General features: G+C 35.3%; 1 protein-coding gene across 6 annotated transcripts in view; it reads left to right on the forward strand.

The window, feature by feature from the left end:
* The first annotated feature begins 12,409 nt into the window (after nt 1-12,409).
* Nucleotides 12,410-21,773, forward strand: part of TMEM196 (transmembrane protein 196) — a 53,300-nt gene continuing 43,936 nt past the window's right edge. For 2 of the 6 annotated variants that reach the window (XM_058724869.1, XM_058724872.1), the window contains exon 1: nt 12,621-12,789. In XM_058724869.1, coding sequence (XP_058580852.1) covers nt 12,625-12,789 — 165 coding nt within the window. In that variant the 5' untranslated portion in view covers nt 12,621-12,624. Of the gene's footprint in view, nt 12,547-12,620; nt 12,790-21,773 lie in introns of those variants that run through there. The other 4 variants (XM_058724870.1, XM_058724873.1, XM_058724874.1 and 1 more) reach the window with 3 other exon arrangements.

Consider the following 21,773-nt stretch of genomic DNA (forward strand, 5'->3'; position numbering starts at 1 on the left):
GGCTTTAGCCATTCCAGAAACATTCTGCCCTTTGCCTACTGTGCTTTTTTCCCCAGTTCTTCCTCAGGTTCACACACTCCTTCCTCCAGGTTTCTCTGACCATGTGTCCCATCCTGGACACTACCTAACATACCCATTCAGCACTTCATTCCCATACCTTAACAATTTATTTCACTATCTGAAATTATATAATCATTTGTTGACTTGTTTGTTGTCTGAATCCCCCACAGAGTGTAAACTGGTTAGGGCAGATATTCTGTCTAATTTATGGGCTATTCCCAGCAGCTAAAAGAGTGTCTCATGCACAGTAAGCACTCCATAGATACTAGCTATTATTCATCTTTAGTATTATCTCATGAATTAGTATTACCCTGCCCTGCTCAGAAAATGTTTTCAGGGTCTGAGCCCACACATAGTCAAGTTCTGGTGTATGGGTGAGAGTAAACAAATTACAGTAATTGAGAAGAATAATATTATCTAACTTATTTTTGATATTATGTAATAGTTCTCTTCCTAACTCACGCTCTTCAGAATAAAGTTTGACCTACTTCTTTAAATATTTTACTTTTATGGGCAACTGCCCAATCAGTAAACCTAAAATTTTTAACTGCTGTTGGCTGTGTACAGAGTTCCAAACAAAGAACATTCCTAAGTTACCAATAAAATGTAAAAGCTGCTTTTATTCTTCACGATTTACTGATTGAAGATGCAGGAAGTGAAATAAAGTACTAATTTTACTTGTGTCTCAGTGGCCTGAAAAAGTGAACAGAACTTCTGATGTTTCTTATTTATTCCCAACAATTGGCATACAAGTTGAGAGAATATAGAGTTAGCTGAACAAAAAGAGTTTCCCTTGAAATCTCAGAAACCTTATACTTATTCAGCTCCTGTGGCATATAATCCACTACAGTTATGGCCTCTGATCTACAGTTATGGCCTATCACTGGAGGAATAAACTCTTCTCATTGGATTTTCCATATTCCCTTATGATTTAAAGGCATAAGAATGTATTTTTTTTAAAGCTTAGGGATTTCTGATTAAAAAAAATTATTTTTAAATTTATGATTTATTCCCCTGGCTTCTTAAGCTGGGAATATTTAACACAACTTTAATTTCCAAGCATTATCATAACTTAAAATTTTAAATTAAATTTAAATATAATAATACTCTATGGAGGTATTGAGATTCATAGGTGTTTTCCCACCCACATTAAGCAACCTCACACTGCTGTGCTTTTTAGTTTCTGTTTCTCATTGTATAACTTTTTCTGATTAAAAATTAATACAAGATTTTGTTCACAAATTGAAAAGTACAGAAAGTATAAAGGAGAGAATAAAAAACATAATCACCACTTAGAGCGCTAATAAAATGTATAATTCCTTACAGTGTTTTTTACATTCATACTTTTAAAGAAAATTAGGATTTTTTTCTTTACTTATATGATTTTTAAAGTATAATTTCAAGTCATATTTATTGCTAAATAGTATATAATTTTAAAATATAATTTTAATGGCTATAGATTATTCTGTTTTATAACTTTACAATTCTTTCTTATAATTTTAGCTTTTAATTGGAGATTTAGGCTGATTTTAACTTTTTTCCTAAAAATTATACTGTTACGAACATTTTTATATGTCATCCTTTTGATCATCAATGAATATTTTATTAGAATAAAAATGCATAAGTTAAATTACTGAGTCAAAATATATTAGCATTTTTAATACTCCTGATAAATATTGCTGGGTATCGCTTTAAAATCTTGTACCCATAATGCAAATTGGTGCAGCCACTCTGGAAAACAGTGTGGAGGTTCCTCAAAAAATTAAAAATACACCTACCCTATGACCCAGCAATAGCACTGCTAGGAATTTACCCAAGGGAGGCAGGAGTGCTGATGCATAGGGGCATTTGTACCCCAATGTTTATAGCAGCACTCTCCACAATAGCCAAATTATGGAAAGAGCCTAAATGTCCATCAACTGATGAATGGATAAAGAAATTGTGGTTTATATACACAATGGAATACTACGTGGCAATGAGAAAGAACGAAATATGGCCCTTTGTAGCAACGTGGATGGAACTGGACAGTGTGATGCTAAGTGAAATAAGCCATACAGAGAAAGACAGATACCATATGGTTTCACTCTTATGTGGATCCTGAGAAACTTAACAGAAACCCATGGGGGAGGGGAAGGAAAAAAAAAAAGAGGTTAGAGTGGGAGAGAGCCAAAGCATAAGAAACTGTTAAAAACTGAGAACAAACTGAGGGTTGATGGGGGGTGGGAGGGAGGGGTGGGTGGGTGATGGGTATTGAGGAGGGCACCTTTTGGGATGAGCACTGGGTGTTGTATGGAAACCAATTTGACAATAAATTTCATATATTGAAAAAAAATTAAAAAAATAAAATAAAATAAAATATTGTACCCATGGAGATTTCCACAGTATTTATGAAAATAAATATTTAACTTCACCCCAATATAAATTATCATTTTTTAAAATAATAACTAGTCATTTGTTATATTTGTTTACATATGAAAATTGCCTGTGATTGTGATCTTTACAATCAAGTTGTTTTCTTTTTAGTTTGAAATAGCTTTTTATATGTTAAGAATAAAACTGTTATTATTGTTTCACATTTTTCCAGGTTATTATTTGCCTTTTTCATTTTATTTTTAATAGGTCAGTGAAGGAGAGGAATCACTATGCTGATTTGATTTTTTTGTAAATATCAGTTGAAGAAGTTGTGGATAAAGTCTTGGAAAAATAACATCTCTCCATCTTTCATCAACTCTTTATTTTAATTGTTCATATATTTGTTCAACAGATAATTTCTAAGTGTTTGTTCAGTGAGTTTATAAGTTAGTGTCAATTCAAAATAGGGGAAACAAACTTCAACATAGTGAGATATACACCCAAATTTCTACTATATGTAACATAAGCCCCTAGCCAAATACTGTAGTTGTAAGATAGCTGAACTGGACAGGAATCTCTTAAAACTAAAATTATTATTATAACAACAAATTCCCCATTTGAGGGAAAATAAAATGGTAAAAATAATTGAATCTTGTACCTGTCCAAGAAATAATCAGATAAGCATGTATTTTGAGGGAAATAGAAAAAGCTGAAAGTTGGGACATGTACATGATGATAAAACCTTAGAGTAGCAGGAATCTGGAAATACAGAGACAGAAAAGTAAGAAGCATAAATGAGCAGAAGCTTGTTAAAAATGCCAAAGACAATAAAAATGACATTTTTAGAAATGTTAAGAAGAAGAAGAATGAGGCCAGAATAGGCCCACTGCTTGGGGGCAAATGATACATAATTCTTTAAGGAATAGATAGTGCAGAGGATGACAGAAAGAACATCCAAAAAGATCTCAGCAGGAAACAATGAGGGGCAAAAGCCAACAAGATGAAATTAGAGATAAATGAATCAACCAGCCCTTAGGTTAAACAACAACAACAACAACAACAACAACAAAAAACCAAAAAACAACAACAAAAAAAACCCTCTATGAGTACAAGACTGGAGACAGAGGACAATCCATAGGACAAGTACTATGCAGTTTTCATTGGTTGAAAACTCAGCCTTGTATCAGGGTTCAGAGTGTGATCAAAAATGGCCAAAATTGTTATAGGGTACATTTACAAAAAAATATAGAACCACAGAGAAAATTATCCTCTAGTACATGGTTCTCATTGGAACACACCTGTTGTACTTTACATAGTGTAAGTATTTTAATATTAGAGAAGCAGGGACAAGTTAAGACTCCCTAGTATCAGTGACCTGTACCTGATCTTGAAGGGACTTGGAAATTTCTCCCATAAATTTTCGATGTGACACAAGGCATGAAAATTGTAAAATATTTGCATTATCATGACAATAAAAATAGTCTTTACTTGTTTTTTGTTAGTCCAGAAGACAGATGTTGATTTATTATGCAGACTTTTTAAAATGCAGTCTGTTCTGGGTCACTGGATGAGTTGAAGAGGTCAGGAATATAGTAGAAAGGATCTAAACATAAGATGAAATCTAACAAGTATTCTCATGGCCCTGTCAATTCTACCATTATGTGCTAATCTACTTTTCATATTTGGTAATGTAACCTAAGAGCTTGTTCTTAACAATTTCTTTGGTTCTGAAGTAATGATGTGAATGATTGTTCAGTTGAGAAATACATAACATTATATCTTAGCACTAATTTTTTAAGTGTAAGAGAGGGTCAGAAATTACAAATGCATGTAGTTTGAGAAGAAATAGGTATTAACTCTTCTTTAAATGTTTGGTAGAATTCACCTGTGAGGCCTTCTGGCCTTGGATGCTTGTTTCTTGGAGTTTTTTGATTACTGATTCGAATTATTTGCTGGTTATCAGTCTGTTCAGGTTTTGTATTTCTTCCTATTTCAGTTTTGGTAGTTTGTATGTTTCTAGGAATTTATGCATTTCTTCCATGTTGTCCAATTTGTTGGCATATAGTTTTTCATATTGTTTTCTTATAACTGTTTTTATTTCTCTGGTGCTGGTTGTGATTTCTCCTCTTTCATTTGTGATTTTATTTGGTTCTTTCTCTTTTGATAAGTCTGGCTAGAGGTTTATCAATTTTATTAATTTTTCCAAAGAACTAGCTCCAGGTTTCATTGATCTGTTCTATTGTTTTTTAGTTTCTGTGTCATTTATTTCTGCTCTAATCTTTATTATTTCCTTCCTTCTAGTGGCTTTAGGTTTTGTTCTTCTTTTTCTATCTCCTTTAGGTGTATGGTTAGGTTATTTATTTATAAAGGACTTACAAGGCTCAACACCCAAAAAACAAATAATCCAACTTAAAAATGGGCAGAATATATGAACACATATTTCTCCAAAGAAGATTTAAAAATGGGCAGTAGAGGCATGAAAAGATAGTCAACATCACTCATCATCAGGGGAATGCAAATCACAGCTACAATGAGATATCACCTCACACCTATCAAAATGGCTAAAATCAACAACACAAGAAACAGGTGTTGGTGAGGATGTGGAAAAAAGGGACTCTCTTGCACTATTGATAGAAAGGCCAGTTGGCACAGCCACCCTGGAAAATAGTATGGAGTGTCTATAAGAAGTTAAAAATATAAATACCCTACAGTCCAGCAATTGCACTAGTAGGTATTTACCCAAAGGATACAAGAATACTAATTCAAAGGGATACATGCACCCCAATGTTTATAGCAACATCGTCTACAACAGCCAAACTATGGAAACAGCCCAAGTGTCCATTGATAGATGAATGGATAACGAAGAAGTGGTGTTATATACAATGAAATATTACTCAGCCATAAAAAAGTTTTCAAGAATGAAATCTTGCCATTTGCAACAACATGGATGGAGCTAAAGGGCATTATGCTAAGTGAAATAAGTCAGTCAGAGGAAGACAAATACCATATGATTTCAGTCATTTGTGGAATTTAAGAAACAAAACAAATGAGCAAAGAGGAAAAAAAAGAGACAAATCAAGAAACAGACTATTAACTATAGAGCGCAAACTGAAGGTTATCAGAGGGGAAATGAGTTGGGGGATGGACGAAATATGGAAATAAAGGTACATTTGTGATGAGCACCAGGTGTTGTATGGAGGTGCTGAATCACTATATTGTACACCTGAAACTAATATTAAACTGTGTTAACTAACTGGACTTTAAATAAAATCTTAACAAAATAAAAATAAAAAAGAAATGGGTATGAAACCTGTGTCTTTCTGGTTGCAAGAATTTTGGCTTTCTCTTTTGTTTTAGCTATTCATCGTCTTGGCTTTGCTAGAATTGCAAACTTTGTACCTTGCATGGCATCTCTGGTCTCAATTGCAGAATCTTTGGTCTCCAAGTCCAAAAACATTGTTTCCAGTTACCAATATATTATGGTCAGTGTTCCTTTTATAGGCCCATATTTTAATTCTGCTTGAAGAATATTTCTTTTCTTTTCTTTTTTTTAAGTTTATTTATTTTGAGAGAGAGAGCACGTGAATGTGTACACACACACACACACATATAGGCACAGTGGGGGAGGGACAGAGACAGGAAGAGTGAGAATCCCAAGCAGGGCCGGTTCTAGCAGGGCAGAATGCTACTTAAGGCTTGATCTCATGAACCCTGAGATCCTGACATGAGCTGAAACGAAGAATGAGATGCTTAACACACTGAGTCACCCAGGCACCCTAAAAATATTTCTTTTAATATTCATTTTGATGAAGATCTTATGTCTAAGTAAATTCTCTTAGTTTTTTGTCTGAAAGAAATCGTTTTCTGTTTGGTTTTTAAGGCATTTTTCTGTGCCTATGATTCTAGATTTATAGAGTTTTTTGTTTGTTTTTACATTTCATTGCTTCAAAATGTCATTCATTTGTCCTCTGGATTCAGTAATTTTAGGTGAGAAGTCTGAAATTCCTTCTTCTTTTCTTCTGTACGTAATGTGTCATTTTTCCTCTGGCTGCTTTTAATGTTTAATCCTTATCACGGGTTTCCAGCAATTTGGTTGTGATGTACCTTGTGTGTTTATCCTGTTTGCAGTTTATTGAGCTTCTTGGGTATGTGCGTTTGTAGTTTTCACCACATTTGGAAAACAATATGCCATTATTACGTCAAATTTTTTATCTTCCTCTTTTATAATTTATATTATATCCATGCCTCACTTCTTCAATTGTCTTGTAGGTCAATGAGTCTCTATTTTTTTCTCTCAGTCTTTTTTTCTCTCTGTGATTTAATTTGTATTGTGGGTTTGGGGTGGGGTTTTTTGTTTTTTGTTTTTGGTGGTTTTTTTCTTTTTTTTCTTTTTTTTTTTTTTTGCTGTAATTCTAATTTCTATTGTTGCATCTTTTTTTAACGTTTTTTTTTTTTTTTTTTTGAGACAGAGAGAGACAGAGCATGAACAGTGGAGGGTCAGAGAGAGGGAGACACAGAATCTGAAACAGGCTCCAGGCTCTGAGCTGTCAGCACAGAGCCCAACGCGGGGCTCGAACTCACGGACCGTGAGATCATGACCTGAGCCAAAGTCGGATGCTTAACCGACTGAGCCACCCAGGCGCCCCTCTATTGTTGCATCTTAATGTTCACTGATCTTTTCTTCTTTAGTGTCTAATCTGCTATTATTCTCAAATTACTGTTTTTGATTTCAGATATACAATTTTCCATCTACAGAAATTATATTTTATTGCCTATTATGTCTATAATTCATATTGTTTCACATTGTTTTCCTCTTCACCTTTGAATATATTTCTAATATGTGTAACAGAGGTTTTAAAGTATTATCTAATTCCATCATCTCTGATATCCCAGTTATAGATCACATTTTCCGGTTTTTTTCATATTTAAGATATTAATTTGTTAGTGTATACTGTGATTTTTACACTGTTGAGTAATGGTTGGTAATTTTCATTAAGATGTGTTAGACTTTCTTTTTTAATTTTTTTTTAACATTTATTCATTTTTGAGAGACAGACAGAGCATGAGCAGGGGAGGGGCAGAGAGACAGAGGGAGACACAGAATGTGAAGCAGGCTCCAGGCTCTGAGCTGTCAGCACAGAGCTCAATGCAGGGTTTGAACTCCAGAACTGTGAGATCATGACCTGAGCCAAAGTCAGATGCTTAACTGACTGAGCCACCCAGGTGCCCCAAGATGTGTTAGACTTTGTTAAGTTACTTACTGAAGAGACGGATAGTTGAGAGGCCTGTTCTGAAGTATTTCAGTATTTCATTCAGATGTAGTTGCCTTTACTCCAGGCATAGGTTAGCCCTCCTACCTATGAGTGCCCCACCTCAGTTTTCCACTGAAGGCTGAGTGTTCAACAAGGACTATTTTTTGCTGCTTTTGAACCTTAACCTTCCCAGACATCTTGTAAGCCTCAGATTTTAGCTCTCTAGTCATTCTGTTTCTAGTCTTGTGAAGTTGCACCTCATGATTGTGGGGCTAAGAATTTAAGCACACACTCAAGGGATCCCTGTAGAGATCTCTTTCTCCTGAAAAGACCCTCCTCTCTAATATTCTGTCCTGAAAATTTTGCTACCTCAACCTCCCAAAACTCTGTTCTTCGTCCCAGAAATTCAGTAAGACTACCATGCTCTGTTTAGTATTTCTTTTCTTGTAACACAATCTGTTAAGTGCCTATAGTCAAAAGACCAGGAGAGATAACCTTGCTTTTATTTCTCCTAACCCAGAGATTACAATGGTGCTCTGTCTGTCACACAGTATCTGAACAGTTTATTTGAATACATTGTACATAGTAAGAGAGTAAATCCAGTCCCATTTACTCCATCATGGCCAGGAGTAGAAATACCCATACTTTATTAAAGGTAGAAATCACTATAAATACATCATTTGGGGTTATTTTTATACATGTTTAAAAGTCATTAATAGTCAAAGGATATTTCAAATATAAATGAGAAATTGTGATAAATACAGTACTAAGTACCATACTTTCTCTAATTTTCATAAGCACTGACAATATTATTAGGTAATGACTTCTAAGATCTATCACCAGAAAACCAAACAAACAAACAAAAAAGATAAATTTAGTTTTAATTATCTTCACTTCTTGATATTTAAATTAAAAAAATCTTCAAAATATTGTTTTCTTTTTTCCCTTTTTACCAGAATCACATTATCAAATCCTACCTAAGTCTTTAGGCATAATCATTTCTAAGCACACTGACAAGAGTATTAAGATATTAAATGTACTTGTAACATTTAAAAACTGCCAAATGGTTGGTAATGATTTTGTGATTTTTCTTTTCTTTAATTTTTATACTAAATTAGTCATTCAGTAACCATACAAATTTAGCTTATAGTAGCTTGAACACTTGAAATCAGATTTCAGAATTAATGTTTAAAATTTTGACCTTTTCAGTTACTAACCAGTACTGGTGACTGACTTGCTTGTTTCATCAGCTTACTTCATTATACTAAAACAGGTGGTATTTGGTTAACAACTTTTGGATTTTCCTTTGTCCATATTTTAAAATTTCTATGAGTCTTATTTGGGAAGATGGGTGCATGAGTATCCCAGAACTCTTAAATGCTTATTGGCAGAACTTAGGTCCTTAAAGAAATCAGTTATGAAGGATTTTTTCTGATTAGCCGGTAAGTTTAATATGAATTATTTCAGGTTACCTATACACTCATATTCATTGTGTCATTTATAAACCAGCAGGTGGCAAACTTGAGATTTTTTTATACTATGACTCTTGTTAAAGATGTACAAGTATTGAGCCATGTATCACTGGATCTCATGAATAGCTCCTTTGTTGTCCATGATTTAAAAATTAAACCCTCTAACTGTAGAGCCACTGGTATTTGGATAGTAATGCACTTTATTTATTTATGTATGTGTTTAGTTTTAATTTGATTTGTAGTTTCATCCTATAATTCTTTCTCTAAAAACCAGTTTTGAGACATAAAAGATGCCAATTTGAATCCATTTTTGTTATGATTTCTATGATTAAGAATAAATTTTAGTGGTCCTTTTGTTTACTTTGGGGGAACTTTACATCATTTAAAGGGGCATGTAAAATTACTTTGCTCCCAGAACAGGCAGCATTCTTTTGAAAGTTCTAACAGCATTGATTCTCATGTTTTTAAACATAAAACATAATTTCCTCTATGTATAATTATTGGTTTTATTTTATTCCTCTAAATATTTCTGTATAAGTAAGTGTAATTCATTGGTAGTCACTGATAAGTGAAGATAGATTTAATTTCTTCTGTATACATTTGCTTTTTAAAAGTTATGAGTTATGCACCAGTTATCTAGGATCAATCAAGATTGATTATATTCAGGCATATGATTAAGCTGTGGGGGCATTTAAGTGAACATATTTCTAGGCATCGCATTCAGAAATAATACAACCATAATATATGATTTACTTATTTCTTTCTCTTTCTGAAATCTATCTATTGTTAACACTACTTGTATGTCCTCTACAAAATTAATTTCCCTTCCTTAAGTCACACTCCTTCCTTTATGTCTGCATTGACCAATCTATTTGAACAGTTACTCTAGTTTGTTATTCTCTTTCAAATGCGGGAAGAATTAAAAAAAAAAAAAAAGAAAGAAAGAAAAGAAAAGGAGTGACTAAAGACAAACCAAAGCTAGGCAACCTAGATACTTCATTATTTATACATATAAATTGGATCATTTAGATGATTTCTATAAGATTTAAATAAAATAAACTGTGCCTCATTAAAACCAAAAAATACTTGAAGGATTCTAACAACTGGCTGTTTGGTGGACTGAGTTTTCAAGACGTGGAAAATGAATTCACTAATTAATCAACATAAATGTTTGAGTTGTTTTCCAAATATCACAATAACTGAGGACTATTAAAGGCCTAATAACTTATAATTCTTCCTTCCTGCTTTTATATTTTTTAAGGTGAGAGGACTCAATTCTTTTTAAATGTAGAATATAAACACATCATAAAGAAAGTAAATTATAATCATTTGATAATTTAATAGTTTAGTTTAAACGATTAAATAAGCCCCAAATCAAATTTAAGAGAAAACTGAAATTGACACTTAGGCTATACAATATGTATCACTCAGCTTTAGTGATCTCAGCATTAGGGCTTTAAAAAAAGAAACTTCTAATCAGAGAGATGCCTACATTGCATTAGTCTGCATGTATGCAGAGGACAAGATGCCCTGGTTTGGTCTAGTATATCCTCACTCAATCCTCCTCTTTTTTTTTTTTTTTTTAATTTTTTAATGCTTATTTATTTTTGAGAGACAGAATGCAAGTGGGAGAGAGGCAAAGAGAGAGGGAGACACAGATTTTGAAGCAGGCTCCAGGCTCTGACCTGTCAGCACAGAGCCCGACATGGAGTTTGGGCCCAGGAACTCTGAGATCATGACCTGAGCCAAAGTCTGATGCTTAACAGACTGAGTCACCCAGAAGCCCCTCTCCTTTCTTTTATTTTCCTCCAATCTATCTCCAACTGTGAAACTCAGTTTTTGAGAAAGATGGCCCACACCCCAAAAACAGCTTCTCATCTCCCTGTTTCCTGAGTCTCCCTGATGAGATGCCTTGTGATTTTTCGTGAAGTAAAATCAGAGATATGAAAATGGGAAACAGACACAGCGATTTCCATACTTCTAGAACACCATGTGCATCAGATTATAACACAAAAACACCTAAGCTAGGGTTGGCTCCTGCCCTGATGACTCTGACAACTGTCAGTTGTTCAAAGAGCCAGATTTTTGTTTTTAATAATGCCCTTTCCAACGTAATCCTTAAATGTACACATGTCTTGCATTTCAGTGTGAACACAGGGTCCTAGTCATGCTCAAATCTGGCGATGCATCCCAAACGGGTAGCAGTGCTACTGGATAAGAGCGAGGGTCTGCTGAAGAAGAAGGACCACCAACATCCCCACTAAAGTGTGTTCGGCCCATTGCGTCTCCACACCTCCGCCACCAACACGCAAGGGACTTGTGGAAACAAAGGAGACTTGACGCTCCCTATGAGCAGGCTTGAGTCTAGCTCTTTGGAGTGTGGAATTCCTGGGTGAAAGTCCATAGGGGTCCTAGTGAATTTAGGAGTCTGGCCTTTCTCCATCCCTTCGGCTCTCTCTCTGTCTTTCTATTTCTTTGCCCACTGTGCCCCCACCCTACCCCGTGTATACGCAAAAGAAAGTTTTACACAGAATGAGCTCCGCGTTGACGTAGGCATCCCTCCCCTTCCATCTGGATACAAACCCAGAAGGGAGCAAGCAGGGGAGATGCGAAGGCAGGGATCGCGAGGATCATTGTGGTTAGGGTCCCCAGGGGGGGCCGATCAGGAGCCAGCCAAGAGTATTGGTTCTAGACCCACAAATAGATCAGGCTTTTCCCTCCTCCATCAACCTCTCAAATCCCAATGAGGTCACTGAAATGAAAGAGAATCAGAGCAAGAGGCAGGGGGAGGAAGAGGACGACGAGGAGGGAGAAGAAACCCAGACGGAAAAAGGCCATCAGACAAGGTCGCTTTTTCTGGCGACACAGCAACTACGAGGAGCGTGGTGCTGAATATATCCGCCCGCTCAGCCTGGGGACCGAGGGACTCGCAGAAGCACTTTGTGTTACCACGAAAACAAAGGAGAGGAGACGAGAGCGAGAGGGAGAGAGAAGCTCTGAACAGTTCCGCTTTGGATCTCTGGGAAGCAAGGCTCATCTCCTTGGCAAGGAAAGAAAGGGAAGCCTGAAGGGTCTGGGAGGCTACGAAGGAAGCAGGTTTCCTGCGGAGACTTGGGACGCGGCAGAACTCTGGACAGCGCCTCTCGAGCAGGGCTCCTTACTCCTGGCTCCGCCAGGTTTCTGGCTCCTTCCTGAAAGCCCTTCTGCGGGTACACTCTCCTCTCCTGACCCCGACCACCGAACCCAGGAAAATCCGACGATCGCTGTCAGAACGTGCCAGGGGGCGGAGCGACTCTTGCCTCTGGCCCGGTCAGGAGAGAGGGTCTCCCGTTCTGGAAATCTAGTCCTTGTGGAGAATGCTTCGCTGGTGAAGAAAGAAAAGTTTTGGGGTCTGGTAGGGGGCGGAAGGGGTAAGGAGGATAGTGGAAGAAAGAAGGTGGATGGTTGGTTTCCCTCTCTGATCTGGAAGGAATGATGACCGAGGAAGGATGTGCACCAGCGGCCAGATTATTGGGAGCCTCTTGGTGCTCTCTGTGCTGGAGATAGGGCTGGGGGTGTCCAGCGTGGCCGTGGGGGCGGTCAGCTTCAGCCTGGCCCTCCGAGAGCACAAGCCGCAGCTCGGAGACTCGTCCCCGGTATGGAGCGGGGTGTGTGTACGTTGAGCCATTTCACTCTCTCTTTACCTCTTTACGGTGATGGTCAGTGTGCGTGCGTTAGTCACTCCCTCCCTGGGGAAGAAAATCATAAATCTCTGGCTTGCATGTAGGTTCTTGTTGGCAGATTATTCCTCTTTATGTTTGCCCCTTTATTTACTAATTGGCTTTTTCCCCCTCACGTTGCTTAAGACCAAATTAAGTGGCTTTGTTTAAAGTGGTGGTGGTGGTTAGGGGGGTTCAGTAGTTTCCCCTGGCTGAATCTGCAAAAGGCTGCCTAATAGTGCTGATTAGGGAGTCACACCTGTCAAGGGCAGACTCACTTAGACTGTTTCTTTTACAAGGAATATCAAAATGAAAGCGTTACATCATTTCTTGTATCAGGAACAAGCAAGGGTAGATTGATGCATGTATTTCTGGGCAACAGTGTCCGACTAAAGACAACACTGATAAAACAGAAAGAGAAATGTGGTATGCGTGTAAAAGGAATATTTTATCCCAGAAAACACTGCTCTTAATTTTTCTTTGCTAGCTTTCTGATACTTCACATCTAAAAACTCGTCTGTAAGTTCCAGGCAATAAGTTAAACAATAAATGGTAGGATATGTAACTACATTCTAATTGGAGAATAACTCGGCTTAAAGAGTACCTAATGCTCAGAGAGAATGTCATAATTTCCTCTAGGTCAGATGTCAGACCCAATGACCTTCTTGTTTACTGTGGGTGGAATCTCCAGGAAAGCTTTAGAGAGTCTTCCCTTCCACCAAAGACCAATAAAATAACTCAGCACTATTCCTAGTGTGGCCCTGATTGTGAAAAATCATTTTTTTTCTTCTCCTTTGAGTATATAGACGCTATATCCTTCTTGGTTTCTAGCTTGATTCCAGTTTTCAAGAGAATGTAATAGGATGTTGTTCTGTCACTGATGATCAGTAGGTGTAATTAACAATCATGGCTTGAGTATTTTTGTTTTAAGTCAATGAAGAAGAAAAAAGACTATTTGTTTAAGAAAAATCGTTTCAAAGTAATTCAGATTTGAGAGATCTTCCAGCATTCCTAAAACTAGTACAATTGTGCTGTGGAAAATTAGTTTTTATTTTTTAATTTTTCAAAGTGAAGCAAATGTTTTTAAACTGCAGAAGTTAAAAGGAAAAGTAAAAATGGTACTCAATTCTACCACTGAATGTTTCCAAAAATCCTTGTTCTGAATTCAGTAAGTTACTATCATCTCCAAATAATTACTTTTTTCTTTATTATGTAAATTTTATCCATATACATTTTAAACTTAAGTATGAAAGGCTAAAAGGCAAATCTTAAATTTGAGAACTTTACATCTTATATGTAATAGTGATTATTTTGAGAGTTGTAGTTATCACTATTTAAACAGAATTAGCCAGACTTTAAAACTTCTATCAGACAACTATCAAAATTGAATATAATATCAACATTTAAAAAAAATGGGGCAAAATGTGACCTTTTGATGACTTATGAAGGAGAATCCTCAAATACTCTTCAAATCACTTCCCCTCTTAATTTTGAGAAATTGGATGAATAAACATAGGTTGTCTCTAAGTAGAATTAAAGCATCCACTTTATCTTTAAGAATTAAAAGAATGGTTACCTTTGCTTGGCATCACATAAGGAAAATAGATTATTTTTTTCTCTTCCCAGACAACGTACCATTATCTAAATGAGCCAACATATGTATTTGTTACCAAAAATGAAAGTTTTGAATCTGCCCAGTAAAAAGCGAATAAAATAATTATTTATATATAATATACATATAGTCATCATAAAGAATTATTTCCATCTTTAACTGGCTCTTTAGAGTAACCAAAATTCACCTAGGGTGCTCAAACAACAGTTCTACATTCTATTGTCTGATTCAATAAAATTTTTAAAAAATACATGTGATTGAATGAATGGATTGAAACAGGGATGCCCCAATAAGTCCCTTTTGGGATCACTTTTATAAACTCAAGTTAAAAAATCAAACCTTTGAAGAAATACTCAGTTTTGATCATTATTTGTTAAATTATAGACTTCCTAAATTGATTTTTTAAATTGTTTTTCAGAGGTCATTTGTGATATAATCTCAATTATCTCTTATTTCTGTCAATGATGAATTCATATAACCAGTATTTATAGAGGGCTAACCATGTGCATTTTACTATTTAATACAAAGATTATTAAGATAAGTCAGAATAACTAGTAAAGCAGACAAGATGAGTATATCACTAACTTTATCAATGGTGAGAAATTAAAGTTTGACCTCAGAGAGATATAGGGGCAGATATAAGGGTGAGAGTATGGGGTGGTCAGTGAAATATCCATGGGATGACAATTACTTTTCTCTTGATCTTGGAAGCTTATTGGGACTTGTAATTTATGTATCACAGTGTTAAGTAATGCATCACAGAGTGGACTCCAAAGTCTGCCTGGGTGCGGATCTGTCATTTATTATCGAGATAACATCCACAGTTCTCATATTTTGTAAAACAGGGCTGTTAAAAGGCATAAATGAAATAATGCTCTTAGTAAATATATGGTGTGTAGTGAGCACTGAATAAATGCAAGCCACTAATACCGGGTGCACAAACTGGCAGAAGGGCATAAGAAAGCAAAGCCTTTCAGACAGCATGGACGAAGGCACAAACTGGGATGGGATGTGTTATGTTCCAGAAAGAATAGCCTCTTCTATTTTTCTGGGGCTTATGTGTGAAACGAAGATAAGGATGGAAAGAGTGGTTGGGGCCAGACCATGCGAGGCTGTGTGCCAGTCTAAGGCAATAGACTTATTGCCTCATATTTTTAATAATAATAATTAATAATAATACCAATTCATACTTCCCAAAGAGATTCAAGGAGAACCAGAGAAAAACTAGATTAAAAAAATTATTAATCTCTTTGGTATTTTATGCATTAAAAATATGTGTTAGTTATAAACACTAGCTGGGATTTTACAATAATTAACCTGTCACAATAACCACAGTCTATAATCAGAGTGTGCTTTGATTGGTGCCATGAAGTTTTTTTCAATACATTATTGTCATTATTACAAGATGTCTGAATTAAATTTTAGAAATCAATAGAAATAAAACTGTACTGTGAAGGAATTATTTTTTTATATATGGACTCTGACATAAGCTTTTTATCTAGTCAAGTACACTAAGAATTCAGGCAACTATTTTGATCTTTGAACCCAAATATGCAAATTTTTCAAAATGTGATTTAAAAATTAAATAGTAAAATAAAAGTCTTAGAAACCCAGGGGATGGATGCTTATATTTCTAGTCACTGTTTTATAATGAAGCAAAGGGTGATCAGGTTCCTGTTATCGGTTTAAAGATGTGGCCAATAAGCAGGAAGAAAAATTATTTCGCTATAATTTCATACAGAAAGAAAGTTATAAATCCCTTATAGGATTTTTGCTTCTTCTCGTTCATCTGTTATAGCTGATATAGTAACCTTGTTGAAAGGAGACATTACTGCTAGATAACTATGAATGAACTCTTGAGTAAACTGCTTTGGAAAAGACAGTCATGTGAAATATAATTGACGTGTAAAATTTATTGACAGAGTTCAATAGACAGGGCTATGTTTCCAAGTTGCTGTATGATAGTTACATTTCCCCATCAATAATGAATCTGTAATGGAAATGGACTGTATTTAGTACTACACAGATTCATGGTTCCAAGAGAATTTTATTTTGCTGCTCTAGGTTGGCACTTGAAAATGCAGAGATTCAGATGGTTGTGTCCAGAACAACATCTAGTGCTAAGTTGTATTTGAGATATAGCATGCTAAATTCCATCCATCTATATCTAATACTCATTCTATAAATCAAAAGTATTAAAAGAAACTTTTCTAAGCCTTGTGTAGCCCACAGTCTTTTAAATATTCAAAAAAATTTTTACCTTAAAATAATTAAATTTTGAATGACTTTGCTTATTTTTCTGGACAATACTTGATTTGTATATTATAACTTTCTCCAGATAATAAATCTGATACTTTAGGTGGGTGAAATTTATAGCATAATCAAGGCCACCTGTTATGTGGACTCCTGATTTACCATTGCAACAACTCAGCCAGTTGGAAGTTTGTGTTGAAATTAATCCTACATTAGCAATGTAAGGGAGGTGCTATATATAAAATGATATCTGCCTCAAAGTGTTATTTTTAGTTTTTAAATCTGTCCAATTCATTTAAGGAAAAATAAAACAATAAGGAGAAATAAATCTGAAACATTTGAAGTTACTTCAAATGCACAAAATTTGAAGCTAATGTGTCTCTAATCAGATAATGTATCAATTTTCTCCAGCTTCAAAATATATAACATAAGAGATTTGTATATCCGAGCATGAGATGAAAGCTCTGCCCCACCTTCATAAAAATTACAAATATACATTTAAAACCAACTTTGGAATTAATTTTAATTACACAAGTAATTCATACATATTCTCATATCAAAGGGTTAAAAAAAGAATCAAAGCTGATATTCTCTTTCAACTCATCAAAATTAGCCACCATTATAAATTTAGGGTGTAATCTCACTGGCATTGCTCCACATATAAATAGTATTGTTTGAACATGTAGATCAATTTTGATTAAGTTTTGGATGTAGTGAAGCCCATTCATGGACTCTGTAAAGCCCAGGCAAAGAATCTCTTCCTTATTTGATGTATACGATTATTGTCAAGTGCCACTTTTATCTACTGGGGTTAGGGCCATTAGATATTGGCAATTAAAGAAGTTGGATAAGTCAAACTACTAGGAAGTGTAGTTATTATTCAAGGAACCATACTATGTGTCAAATGAAACATAAATAAAATGTCTATTTCTGGTATTGATTGATAATGGTATAATAGAAGAAAAATGGTGACTTTTGTCATTATCTGATGAAGTATTTTGCTTTAGTCTATATTTCATCCTTATAAAGTGACATGTGCTTAAATTTTTATCTAGGGCCTGTGACAAATTATGTCTCAGGATTTTGGCCCTGATCCGAGAGTATAACTATCTTGAAGACTTTGGCATAGGAATATTAGGGGATAATTGATAATAATTGCATCAGTCACCTTTTTGTGGACAGTTTCCTTGATACAAACATGATTTGAATAAAGTCAAACCCTTTCATTTGGATGATTTTGCCTAAAGTGTTCAAGTTGGTTTTCTTGTATTGACATGGTTATTAACCAGATCATCCAATACATGCTTCAAATGTGGCCAAGAGATTTAACTTTCTATATTAGCCCTCAGATAATATTTAATTTTATTGGTTGATGGCATAACCCACCCATCCAAACTGAAATGCTTATCTTTAAAATTCTATAAGAACTAGAATAGATTTTGGTGAAAGTGTGTGTACACAACTACTGGAGGGGGAAAAAACCCCAAAAATTTTATGTTCAAGTAATGTTGGGTCATTCACTTATGAAGTAAACAGATTTTCATTTTACTACTACACTATATATATATATATATATATATATATATATACTTATTCATTCAAATGACATTCTATAAATAAATAACTAAGCTCAGAGTCTTAAATAATATTTGACTTTACTGTCTTAGTAATTTAGTAAAATTACCAGGTGGTCACTCTGCAGGTAGATGTTTATTTCAACATGCTAAATGGACAATTCCAGAATAAGTGGGTGGCAGTATATATTTTCATTGAGTATATTTCTAGGAGACAGAAGAAATTGTGTGAGTACTTTTTTCTATTATATCGAAAACCATGCAACTTTTCTTGTGAATGCAGATCCAAGCTATATATACTATAGTCAAATTGAATGACAGGTTGGATTCATATATCCTACTCACTATAACTGCGGCACTGGATAACTTCTGTTTCTTTATGAAGTCAAGGAGAGAAATGCCGGTACCAGTTTCATGGATTACCGTCAATACCAACATTGGCATAGAATAAGTGCTCAGTGAGCATAAATTGCTTCTTTCTTCAACTGCCCTTATACTATCCTAGGACTGCCTGGGACCTAGATAACACCAGTACTACACTGGGTCTCAACATTTCTTCAACACCGTTGATCAATTTTAGTTTGACTCACCTTTTGTTTTTTTTCATATATGGTACGTGTCTAGTTACCTTTTGATTTAATTCACAAGGTACATTATCAACTACAAAAATGTACCAAAATATGTGCATTAGACAGGTCATGTAAAATATTCAGCTTAAAACTGAATGGGGAAACAGCAGTAAGGCACTTCTCTCTCTCTCTCTCTCTCTCTCTCTCTCTCTCTCTCTGTTTTTCTTTGGGGGTAAAGAGAATGGTAAAAATTCTATCATAAAAATAATCAGTAATAAGATAAATTAGACAATTATCTAAGTCAGACAAGTCAAACAGTGAGGATGTAGGAACCATTATTTATGTCATAAATCAAAGTCCTTGAAAACATATAAAACTATATATGTTCTTATCGTTAGTCAAAATAAAAGTACAAATTAATACTTCTAATAAAGACACATAGTATTGGGACACCTCAGTGGCTCAGGTTAAGCATCTGACTTTGGCTCAAATCATGATCTCATATTTCATGAGTTCGAGCCCCGCATCGGCCTCTGCGCTGTCAGAGCAGACCTTGCTTCAGATTCTCTGTCCCCCCTCTTTCTGCCCCTCCCTTGCTTGCACTCTGTCTCTCTCAAAATAAATAAACTTAAAAAAAGATACATAGTATCTTGGAGGTTTTTATGGTTTTGCTTTTGAGGCAATATTTATTACATGTTGTAGTATTAATAGATGCATCAATGAAATACCTAGATTTCAACAATGATTCTTATTAATTAGGGCTCATGGTTTTTAGCACCAGTATCAAGATTCCTGAGAAGAAATTCTAAGCTCCATTAGTTCATGATTTATTATTAAATATTGGACAAAATTATGTGGTCAAGACAAAAAAAGAAAATATTAGTGGCTAAGAAGACCATTTTGGGAGACAGGGTGCCTTGAGCTATTTGTCTTGTAGAAGTAATACAAGATATGATTTATTAATAGTTAATTGTGTTCCAGATGTTTTTATATACATTATTATTTCTAATCTTAACAACGTTGTGAAGAATGTAGTATTATATAAAATTTATGTAGGGAAAAGGACCTAGAATCCACTTTTATTTAATCAGCTGAGATAGTATTTAAAGATGGACAGTCTCATTTTAAAATCTGCACTTTTTCTATTGCATTGTGTGGAACATGGGAAATTGTCATGAAAAAGTCATTCACTGAGGTCTGATCTCATTATTTGCTCCCATCCCTGAATATATGAGTCAGGCAGAATGGCATAAAGATCAAGTCCCCATCACTGTTTGTACCTGTTTCCCAGAAGAGACTGACATAGTCAACTGATGAACAAGCACAACTTCCATATTTCCAGAAGAATGTGAAATATTAGACCAAATCGTTCTTACCTTTAGAGCTTAGGCTTTAGCCTTAAAAAGTAAACTGAAATTATGCATCTCAAATGATCATTACATATTATGAAAGCAAGTCAGGAATATACAAACCATATTTAAACATAGTTCAAAATGTGAGTTATCAGTGAGGGATCAGGGTTGACTCCCTTGTGGGGGGAGCTCTTTATCCAGGCCTTGGAGATTGGGCAGGTTTCCAGTGGGCAGAGGAGACAAAGAAGATGTGCTAAGCAGAACTATTAACATGTGTAAAGTCATGAAAGGGACGATAAAATGGAGAGTTTGTGGAGGATTGAGGAGACTAGGCTTGTTAAAGCAAAGAGATGTTCACATAATAACTGGCAAGTGAAGATGTAGCTCATCCAGATACGATAAAACCAGCTTTAAAAGGGTCCTGAAAGAATGGTAAGACTAATGTGCCTTTGATTCCTAACTAAATTTGGTGAGCTTTGCTGGTTAGAACTTGATGATCATGAGGCCAAAGCAGTTGGACCGGGCATTGGTGCTCATTTCAAGGCAAAACACCAGCTCTTGATTCCAAGACATGTATCCTGTATCAGAAGAAAGATGTGAGGGAACTCTTGAGACTTGAGGGAAGTGTAAATCTACCATCACAAACGTAAACCCACTTCAAGTGGCTTTCCTGTTGATGGTGCATTTGTAAGATGTTCAATAATTCTTACAGCTGCCTGACATATACGAGTTCACTTATTTAATTGGAAACATCAGCATTACATTAAGAAATGAAAATAGATTTGGAGGCATTAAGACTTGGGTTCACATTCTAGCTCTAACATTTGTTAGCTTAAGTTTGAGTAAGTCACATTATCTCCTTGAGCTATCAGCTAAGTTATCTGTAAAATAGCAATACTAATACCTATCTTATGGAGTTCAAAAAATTAAAATGAATACTTATATAAAGGGCTTGATACATGTTAAGTATTTAATAACTATGATGAGCCCACAACAATGACTGCATGCTATTGCTGTATGTCTGGAAAATCAATTTTCTGTACGTGGTTTCTATTTTTGTGTTAATAGAAATTTTATTTTATTTTTTTTTTAATTTTTTTTTTCAACATTTTTTATTTATTTTTGGGACAGAGAGAGACAGAGCATGAACGGGGGAGGGGCAGAGAGAGAGGGAGACACAGAATCGGAAACAGGCTCCAGGCTCCGAGCCATCAGCCCAGAGCCTGACGCGGGGCTCGAACTCACGGACCGCGAGATCGTGACCTGGCTGAAGTCGGACGCTTAACCGACTGCGCCACCCAGGCGCCCCTAGAAATTTTATTTTTATACATTTCTGAAGGGTAGCTTTTTGTAAGGCCATTGATGAAATTGATCTTGGACTCAAGGCTTGGTAACATTTAGGTCATATACCCTCTCTTAGAAAATATGTGCTTTTCATAACCAATTCCAAACATTAATAGTTGTGATTTAGAGTTCATTTTCCAGGGTCCCAGGAATATTATCTAGGTCAACATTGGGATAATTTTTGTGTGTTCTCCCAAATAGAGATCATGTATTTGAGTTTATCATTATTTTTGGC

The sequence above is a fragment of the Neofelis nebulosa genome, chromosome 4 (genome assembly GCF_028018385.1).
Source record: "Neofelis nebulosa isolate mNeoNeb1 chromosome 4, mNeoNeb1.pri, whole genome shotgun sequence".
NCBI classification, from domain to species: Eukaryota; Metazoa; Chordata; class Mammalia; order Carnivora; family Felidae; genus Neofelis; species Neofelis nebulosa.